Source organism: Poecilia reticulata, unplaced genomic scaffold (genome assembly GCF_000633615.1).
Source record: "Poecilia reticulata strain Guanapo unplaced genomic scaffold, Guppy_female_1.0+MT scaffold_478, whole genome shotgun sequence".
Lineage (NCBI taxonomy): Eukaryota > Metazoa > Chordata > Actinopteri > Cyprinodontiformes > Poeciliidae > Poecilia > Poecilia reticulata.
This window is the reverse complement of record NW_007615239.1, coordinates 1-10450: the sequence shown is the minus strand read 5'-3', so window position 1 is coordinate 10450 and position 10450 is coordinate 1. Positions and strand designations below refer to the sequence as shown.

At 41.8% G+C, this 10450-nt stretch overlaps 1 protein-coding gene across 1 annotated transcript; it reads left to right on the top strand.

The window, feature by feature from the left end:
- Positions 1-654: 654 nt before the first annotated feature.
- Positions 655-10294, top strand: LOC103461030 (non-muscle caldesmon-like; the record flags this gene model as incomplete). The annotated part of the gene is made up of 15 exons (XM_008403350.2): positions 655-861; positions 1128-1231; positions 2171-2296; positions 3683-4007; positions 4138-4305; positions 4840-4953; positions 5072-5107; positions 5862-5929; positions 6179-6425; positions 6542-6667; positions 7013-7056; positions 7154-7229; positions 8548-8679; positions 8768-8896; positions 10176-10294. Coding segments are annotated over exons 2-15 (1784 nt in total), but the record flags the coding sequence as incomplete, so codon positions are not given.
- Between the last annotated feature and the right edge of the window lie 156 nt (positions 10295-10450).

Below are 10450 nucleotides of genomic sequence, written 5' to 3'. Positions count from 1 at the left end.
TTAGCTCTAAAATCCATCAGACAAATAMATTTTCTTAAACATGTTTTTTTTCCCCCAATGTAYATTATAGTTTATAAAATTGCACAAATGTGAAGTGAAAGTTAATTTTTAGGGTATTTTTTTTACTAATGACATCACTTCATGTCATTAAGATTTAACGTTATCACTAAAGCATCAAGTTAGAAGAATTAAATTGATACCAACAAACAGGAAATAAACGTTTTTGTTTTTCGTTCATCCTCCTATAGTCATCATTCYTCTCCTTATACTTCTCATACATGTTTCAAGATTATGTTTCAGTAGCATCAGTTTTTCTTAACWTGTCTTTATAACTCTTATTTCCACAATTTGTACCAAGTTGTTCCCTTACGGGCAATGTGTTTTTGGTTTGTTTGAATCCTTTGACACATTTGTAACTCTTTTTTTTTAATTTTTTAAAATTTAAATAAGTTGAAGATTCTCATATTTCAATGGAGCTTCGGGTTTCCCACTGAATACGCTTGAATGAAGATCCGTCAGTCATCATGTCAGTTCAGCATCTGCTGCTTTCCCCACCTTTGATCGATGGACGCTAAATAAAGCATGCCCTTTCACTCCTTCTGTCAGAAAACCTCCAAGAACACTTGGGCTTTTGAATTTAGAGCAAGAGTCGGGCTGAGGAGCAGAAGGGAGGATGAGAAAGAAAACGAGGAGAGCGGGGAGGCAGGCGTTTGCCTTTTCTGGTAGTTAAAAGTCACCGAAAGAGCAAACAGGAATCCTCAGAGCTGCAGAACGGCTGAGATACAAACCAGATTGCGAAGGCTGATTCATGACGAGGGAAGAGTCGCTGTTGCTTATGGACTGAACTTCATAGTCGCTAAGGTATTGTAAACTAACGCGCACTGTAGTTTTTAATCTCTCGCATACATCATTAAGCTGTCTGGTGGTCCGCGTGCCACATGTAAGAAGCTCCTCGTCTTTGATGCTCTCTCTTTCAAATGTTTGGATTGTCATGATAATTCCCACAGAACTGCAAAAAAAACCAACAACAACTAAATAAACAAAAAGAAAACAACGTGCTGGTGCAAATGCTGAGCTGTGAGCTGAAGTGACCAGCAACATGTAAGCATCGTGTTTGTGTATTTCAGTGAGTAAGAGAGGAGAATCCTTGGGGCGACATGGATGATGACTTTGACCGCCGCATGGAGCTGAGGAGGCAGAGGAGAGAGCAGATGCGTCAGGATGCAGAGAGGTGAGTGGCGATGTGGACACAAGTCAAAAGTGCATGGAGAGCTCTTATCAGAGGTTTGCAAAAACTCGACATCGGGGCAATGCATGATCTTTTAAGTCCGGGTCTTTTAATGGGAAATTTATTGATGCAACAACTTTTACGCATATCTAAAAGGAATCAGCTCATACTATATTGTAGAAGTTGTTGTGGGTTTTCTCTTTTTTGGTTCCGATCCACACAAAGTCAAGACCGACTTCTGCTTAAGACTTGATGACAGATCGGAGCTCCTCTGTGTTATCAGAGTCCTGGGCAGAAAGTCTATAGTTCCAGCTGTTTTCTCACAGTCTTCCTGCCAGCTGCTGCCAGCCCGGGTCAACCCGGCCCGCCCTCCAGCCCCTCGACTGCTCTTTTCCCCAAATGTGCCAGACTCTGGAATGTTTTGACTCTCTTTCTATTTCAGCAGACGATGACCCCGCTCTGATGCTCTCCAGCCGTTTTAGTAATGTTTGCTCTCTTGAACTCTTTCTCCTTCTCTCTCAGCAAAAATACAAAAGAAAAAAAAAACATATTTCCCTCCAATTGGTAAGTTGTCTAGACGTACTTCTGATAGTTGGAGCCCTTCTGTGTCAAAGAATAAGATGTTTTTTTAATGTCTTACTAAAAGTTTGGAGGAAAGGAAGAAGAACATTAGCAAAAAAAAAAAAGAGAAAAAACTGAAAAGATTTAGTGAATTTGCTTAATGTTCAGGTTTTTATTTCCATGTCAGTTAAGATGGAGATACTCAAGGTTTTGTTTCAACTCCACAGAGACTCACTGATCTAAGTAAAGTCTCACAAAACTGAAAGTCCTTCTGTCAAGGAAGAGGCACAAATCTTTGCTTTCCGTTCCATATCTTTTATCTGCCCTCGTCACAACACACTACTCTTTTTGTAAATGTGCCTTATCTGCACGTTTCTTCAGGGGCGTTTTCACAAACGATGACGATGAGGAGGAGTCTCGAGAACGAAGGCGACGTGCCAGGGAAGAAAGGAAGAAAACGAGAGACTCGGACGAGTCTGGAACGACGGACACGGCCGACACTAACAGGTGCTGGGCGGCCACACGAGACGGCCGAGGGGATTTATATTCTGTGTAATGGAAACCTGGTTCCAGTATTTCCAATGCAACCGATGCTCACCATAACAAACAGGCAGAGGAAGTTTTATTGCGGGTGCTTGACAATCGTTTTTGTGAGTGTGACGGGCCACGTTTCTAACTTCCTGCAGGAGATGTGTGATTTTAGCCTGTACAAAACAAAACAACAAGTATTTCCGCTGAATTATTTTTGTAGCCCTGACGCAGAATTACATTGCAAGAACTGGCTGCAATGTCTATTTCCAATTGGTGAAAAGTTTGAAAGTAGCATTTACAATCCAAATGCTGACAAGATTTATTAAGGTTTATTGTTAACTTGTAGGTTAATTTCTGCCAGCTATTAAAAACAACAAAAAACAAAAATAAAAGAAAACTATGCTGGTTTTCAGTGCAGAGACATGAAAGACTCTCAAATACTTTAGAGAGCATTCACATGACTTCTGCTTGTGTTTTTGTTATATAAAGGTAAGTTTCACTTGTTTATTTTAACTTTAACCCAGTCACTTACAGAATATATTGTGGAAAATTAATGAAACTTAGCAGGTACTTTCAGGAACTTGTTGGATATTTACCACAACTTCTGTCCAATGTTTGAAGCACTTAAAAGTTCAACTTAAAGGAAGCGACAAGWTTTTTTTTTTCCAAGAATTTACATTGCTCTTTCTGGAACTTATCACTTACATTCTTGAAGAAATTCTGTTTCTGAACTTTCATGAATTTCTCCCAGAGCTTCAATGTTACTTTCCAGAAACTTGGAGGTTATTTTTCAAAACCTTCATGTAACTTACTTGGTATTTTTAGACATTTCATGACGCTTACGTGGAGTTTTCTCGGAACTTGAAAAGTTACCATCCASCAGCTTAAAACTGCTTTCCAGAACTTTGATGAAACTTTGATGAGGCGTCCCATGAAATATTTATRYATGTTTTGGAMAGTGAATGCCAAGTTATATAAAAGTCCCTGCTAAGTGTTTKGTAGGATYCAAGAAAGTCCCAGGAGGTACCTAGGAAGTTTCGCCAAAAAAGTTCATTGTAAGGGGTTGGATAGTACACCTGGTCGGTTGTATGAAAGTTCTGGAAAGTACCTGAAAACCTTCAGAGAAAGTAACATCTGAATTATTGGAAGCTACTGATATCCTTAAAAGCTTTCACCAAAGAGGGATTTTTTATTATTACTATTATTACTATTTTGGCAATAATAGTTTATTAATGTCAATTTTCTTCCTCCTTTTSACCAAAGCTGACAAAGCATCCACTCATTCACACGAGATTTGATTTTAGTCAAATGTGAGCCTATGTCAAAGTTTCCCAAAAAAAAAGAGATCTCATGTTTGTTTAGCGTGACGGAGACCGAATCGCCTACGACTGTTCCTGAAGGAGCGGAGGATGACCAGGCTCTGCTGGAGCGCCTGGCCAAGAGGGAGGAGCGCAGGCAGAAGAGGATGAAGGAGGCGATGGAGAGGCAGAAGGAGCTCGACCCCACCATCATCTCCACCAACGGCACGGACGGCGGCCTGCAGGAGCAGCCCCCCGTTAGCAACAGCAGCAAACACACAGAGGAGGACGAGGAGAAGACAGAGGAGAGGTCTGGTCAGGAGGAAATCACAAATACTGAAACCAATTCATGGGCAAAGGAGGAGGGAGAAGAAAAGAAAGAAGAACAGGTGAAAAAAAAGTGTTTTTTCCCTTTCTTTTTATTAATAATAACAGAAAAAAGCAGCTTTTGTCTCTTTGGAAGCGTCAGAACATTCATAGATGAGGATCTATAAATGATGACGTGCAATTTATTTTTAGGAGACTGAGGAGAAAATGGCAACGACCGAAGTTGAGCAAGAAGAACCCAATTCAACTACGAACAACACCAAAGAGGAAGCTGTTCCAGACCAAAACAAGGAGGAGGAAGAGAGGAAGATGAGAGAAGAGGAAGAAAAACAGCACAAAGAAGAAGAAGAAAAGCTGAGGATGGAGGAGGAAGAGAGGCAGAGGAAGGAACTCGAGGAAAAAGCAAAGAGGGAAGAGGAAGAAAGAAAACTAGAGGAAGAAGAGAGGAAAAGGGAAGAGGAGGAACAACAACAGAGAGAGATGGAAGAGAGACTCAAGAAAGAGGAGGAAGAGAAAGTGAAAAATGAAGAGGAGGATAAAGAAAGAAGGGAGACTGAGGAGAGACAAAAGAAAGAGGAGGAGGAGGAGAAACAAAAGCGGGAAGAGGAAGAACAGCTGAAATGGGAAGAGGAGGAAAAGCACAGAAAAGAGATGGAGGAGAAGGCGAGCAAAGAAGAAGAAGAAAAACAGAGGCAGGAAGCTGAGGATAAAAAAAGAAAGGAGGAAGCCGAGAAGCAAAGGAAGATAGAGGAGGAGGAGAAGAAGAAAGAAGAGGAAGAGAAGCGGAAAAAGGAGATGGAAGAGAAGAAGAAGGAAGAGGAGAGGAGGAAACGGGAAGCGGAGGAGAAAAAGAAGGAAGAGGAGAAGAAGAAGAAGAAGAGGGAACTGGAGGAGAAAAAGAAAGAGGAGGACGAGAAGCGGAAAAAGGAGGCAGAAGAGAAGAAGAAAAAAGAGGAGGAGGATAAACGTAAAAAGAGGGAGGCTGAAGAGAAGAAGAAAAAGGAGGAGGTAGGACTGTAGCTCTCACTGCTGTCATTGTATTATAACAGATTTATGTAATAATATGATAACATTAATATCATATTTACGTCATTTCCCTCTCGGTCTGATCTTTTCCTGACTGAAGGAGGAGAAACCTAAGAAACTTGGCTTTAAGGAGAAGGTAAAACTAAACCAGCACTTCTTTTCCACTGATGTCTTAAATGTTGACTTTTAAATACGCCTTTGAAATTTAATTCATTTTTTTTTTCTTCGTGGAATAAATATACCTGAATATATGATATGAAGATAAGTTAAATTATTTTAGAAATTGGTGTGGAAGTTTATTCTGCATTTTCTGTAAACACAAGAGTCATAATTATTCATACAGGATGAACTGGACACACCTCCAGTAACATCCCCACACATGTCCAAGCTTCTGGCATTATTCAGGTCAGACATTATCACCATTAGGTAGAGCAATACCGACCCCACAGCATAATGCTGCCACCGCCGTGTCTGGATGCACCTCCGCTCCTCCGAGCGTGTTTTCTCGGTTTAGGCCAAACGTCGTCATGGATCTCTTCTCCAGAGCAGCACTTTTCGACACGTGCAAACTGTAACTGAGCTGGAAACGCGTCGGTTTTATCTGCAACTTGCCGCCGGGCAATTATTTAAATATTAATACATTTGCAGGCGTAACTTTAAACCAGAAAAATCCACGGATTCCAATTTGCAAGACAGTTTTTCCCTACTACAATCACGCAAGTTGTCTTTGCGTCGAAACGATCGAAATAAGCAAAATAAGAAATAAACATATTTACATATTAGCGATATATGATGCTAATGATGAGTGTATGTTAAATTCTCACTTGCACCATGTGGTTTATTTATTTACTTTTTTTTCTCTTGCAACTTTTTCTTCCTCTCCATTCAAGAATGAACCTGCCAAGCAGAACGGAGCCATCTTTGAGAATAAACTGAAGAAAACAGAAAAAACAACAAGGTAAAACTTTGGAAAAAAAAAAAAAAAAAAATTTTCTTCCTCTCCATTCAAGAATGAACCTGCCAAGCAGAACGGAGCCATCTTTGAGAATAAACTGAAGAAAACAGAAAAAACAACAAGGTAAAACTTTGGAAAAAAAAAAAAAAACACACCTTGACATAAAACAAAATGAAACCCAACCAGACAGAAGAGCTGCTGGTAATCCCATATTCTTCATTGCTGTAAGTAACGGGTTCGCTGTGCGAGCAGGGACGGCGTTCCTTCCAGCAAGGCAGAGGATGCCGAGCGACGGGAGGCCGAGCGCAAGCTGCTGGAGCTGAAACAGCGGCGGAACGACGCCGAGAGCGAGGAGATCGAGAAGATGAAGCAGAAGCAGCAGGATGCGGAGGCCGAGCTGGAGGAGCTCAAGAGGAAGAGGGAGGAGAGGAGGAAAATCCTCGAGGAGGAGGAGAAGCAGAGGAAGAAGGAGCAGGAGGAAAAGAAAGCCAAAGAGCAGGTGAGCGTATTGTAAAGGAAGCATCTGCAGTTTTAGTTGGGAGGCCGAAACGTTTTTGCCGTCTCAAGAGTTTCAACAGTTTGTGCTATTTGGTTGCACTGTCGTGTTTCTAACAGGAGGAGAGGAAGAGGATGAAAGAGGAGATAGAGAAGAGAAGAGCAGAGGCTGCAGAGAAGAAGAAACAAATGGGGGAGGAAGCAGCAAAACCTGATTTCACAATCAGTCCAAAAGGCTCATCTAAGGTGAGATTTGGAGAAAAAAAAAATGTTAATTTTAACATGATTTCAAAACCTACAGCATGTAGTTAATGGGGGAAAAAAAAAAGTTCCAAATGCTTATCTTGGGTAATTTTCAGTACTTTGGCGTCTATTATTGCCTCAACATATTGTCGGCCATGCTGACTGAAAATGAGCGAAAAAGAAAGAAAAGCAGTTCAAAAAATTATTAGAGTAAGGTATCAAGACGACAATCTCCCTTTTCTTTAATAAAATATTGTACATATATACAGATTGCTGACATTCTAACTTCACAGGTCAGGTTTGTTTCTTGTCGATGTTAATTCTGAGCAACGCTGTCTCGTCATGCAGATTGGGGAAAAGGCAGAGTTTCTGACCAAGTTTGCTCAGAAAAGGTGGGTCAGACGTCAAATAGCACATGAGCAAATATAAATAATCAAACATTTCCTGTTTTATGTCTAACGTGCAGAATGCTTGTCATCCCTTCAACAGCCCAGCGAGGTTGTCACATACTCCGCTTGTGCCTAAGATTGGGAACAGATTAGAACAGTTTACCTCCGCTATGCAGGTGAGACTTCATATGATCAAATTCACACTCAGTAAATGTAAAAAGGGGGGGTCAGGGGGCAGGCATGTCCAGAAATGTATGTATTTGAATTCTGGCTGAAACTAAAAAGCGAATAGAACAAGAGCTCTGCAACTTGCGCCGCCACAGATCCATGGAGAATCAATAAATTCCCGCTTCCAGCTGCTCTCCATCCAGCCCGGCTGGGAATGAGGTGTTTTCCAAAAAGGACTGTATATCAATTTTATCTGTAGAGACGGAAAGCAGCACCCCTCAAAATACTTGCAGGTCAGAAGGAAAGTGAATGTAGATTTGACTCACTGAAGGCTGAATCCAGAGGCATGACTGGCTTTTTAGATTTAGCCTCCTTTTTTAAGAAAACGCACACACACGCGTACTAAACCTTTCCTTCACAACTCAGCGAAGAATGGCAATATTCTGTACAGTTGTGCGTTTTCAAAAATGTGGGACAACAGGAAGTGTGGCGCTGACCTGAGCAAAACGGGAAAAACCGTTGTAGGGTCTAATCATACAGGGAGGACTTGGGACGCTTTGGAGGAACAGTCACGGCAAAAAAAAAACAACAAAAAAAACACTGAGTTTTGATCTATGAACTYCAGACGCAGCGGCAGACGATCCCTCACCAAGACCTAAACATGCCTATATCTGGGAAATACTGTAGGAATGTGATAATGTTTACTTTGTGTTGCTCAGAACCCTATAAAAGAGATGCAGTCCAGCGATCGGGGGAGGATTTCACTACGATCGGGCCGAGATTAGGCTGCAGTTTGTAATAAACCTTTGTTTTTCAATCAAAGTCGTGCGTGCAGAGTCTACATCCTGAAGCATCGCCATGCCAACATCTTGAGGACACTGACGGAAGACTGTCCAAAGTCATCCCACGCAACTTCTTTCAAAACAACATTTTATGAACGCATTACAGCAATCTCTAAATACTCTAAATACTAAAATATCGGCTATGGATTTAACTCCTGCTGTTGATATTTCAATATCTTGACCAACAAAGCAGCTAGAGCCTTATAACAAATCAGCTGTGACTGCCCCCGCTGGTGAGTCATTGGAGTAACAAAGTCAGGCTGACTTCAATCCCCCCCCTCACTACATCAGTCTTTTAACTAAACACATGGAAACACACACGCACACACACACACACACACACACACACACACACACACACACACACACACACACAAAGCAACCACTGTCTAAATTCAATGAAAAAGTTTCAAAAACAAACTTTTCAGTGCGTTGCTGTGTGTTGACATGAAAGAACCGGACTCCCTTCTTTTTGTCCCCACAGGGAAACAAAGAGGTAAAATCCCCCAAGTCTCCTCTGGCCGACATCCCTACGGGAGGCACGCGCAACATCAAGAGCATGTGGGAGAAAGGCGCCGTGAGCAGCCCCCCCGAAAGCCCGGCTCCTGCCAACAAGGTGAGACAGGGATGCCCGAGAGGATCGGATGCGTTGTCATGATGTCAGAAGGAACGTCAAAGGTGAGAATCCTTCTCAACTCTTCCAGGATGCGGCTGGTATCAAAGGAAGCGTGGCGGGACGCGGCAACAGCTGGAAGGGGAAGCCTGGAGAAGCAGAGAAGACCCCAGTTCCTCCAGCAGCAGCACCATCACCACCAGCAGCTGCAAAGCCACCAGTAAGACCTGATGATTCCTTCTCTTCATGTGGCCGCTATAACAAGACACCAGAGTTGCTTTTGTAACAGTAATCCTTTGATATTCCGAGCACGCTAATTTCTTCCCTCGCACGTCGACGTATCGGCCTTTTGTTTGCTGGCGCTTTTGTGTCGGAGCTCCTTGAATGAACGCCGTGGCCAGCAGGAGTCTGGTGACCCCACATGGACTGTTCAACCAACAGCATCCGCTGTCGCTTCTCACAGCTTCCTTTTATACTTTTTCTAAAGTTTTAACATGTTTTTTTTTTTTTTTTATCTAAACGCCTGAAAGAAGCTTGTATTAAGAACTTACTTACAGTGTTCAAAATGGGATAAAACTGTTGAAATGTCATTAAAAACATTAATGACATTTCAACAGTTCATCTTTGTTTTTTTCACACTCGGCAGCAGCGAGAACTTATCGTTCTACATCGACGCAGCAAAAAACACCCAAACGGGACAAAAGACAGAAATTGAGAGACACGTTTACTTTATCACCACACGGTATCTGTACATGTGTGAATTGTGTCTCTGCTGAGCTGCTACTTGGTGGACATTGTGTTCTTTTCCAGAAGTAKGACACAAGCTGCTAATCCCAGCAGCTTCTCTGGAGACATCACACCGTCTCCCCTTACAGCAGCGTTTCTGAATGACGTGTCACATTGTTCTGAAGCACAATTTAAGAGCAAAATGACTTTGGGGTCAAATGTGACTTGTGACTTGTTGGCTCAGCGCGCTGCGACTTTTGCATCAACACCCCCACCTGATGGAAAAACGCTACGCAGCAGTCTGGAGGACTGGCTGTGTCATTGACTATTCCTGGCTTTTCTTTGGTTTCTTTTCTGTTTACTGTGGTTTATGCAGTTTTTGCTTTTAGGAATCCTGAATTTATTTACTAATAATAATGTAAACAAAGTAATTTTTGAGTTTTTTTTTCTTTTTTAGTGTCTTCATTTTCCCATCAAGCGGACGCTAAATTAAATAGAACTTGTTACTGAACACATTGAAATAAATGCTGTTAAAATATAATTTGGACGAACCACACGCAGCAGCAAAATGTCGGTAAGAATCAAATGAGCGACGTTGGACGTTATCGGGCACAATAGCAATCAAACTAATTTCAGAATCTCGTGAATGTACATTATTTTATTGATTGTTGCAAAAAACACTGTGTGAAATTACAACGTCAGGTCAAGATATTATCCCAGAGCATCGTCACATTCTCACATGCTAACATGATTGTGTTCCTTTAACGTGGCAGGAGGCCAAACCGGGTGAAGTTGGTAAACGCGGCATGTGGGAAGCCAAGAGAGGCTCTGCACCAGCCAAGGTATCAGACGCAGACTCACCTCACCAGCCGTCTTTAAGGACAATCCACCAGTTACAGCTGCTTGAAAAACTATTAGGCATCAGTTTCAGGAGGTGTCCTCACTTATGATTCGGTTAATTTATGCATAGTTCAGCTTCATTAATTAACAAATTCTCTTCCCTCTAATCTATGCCCATATCCATGTGTATTCTGGATATATATATATA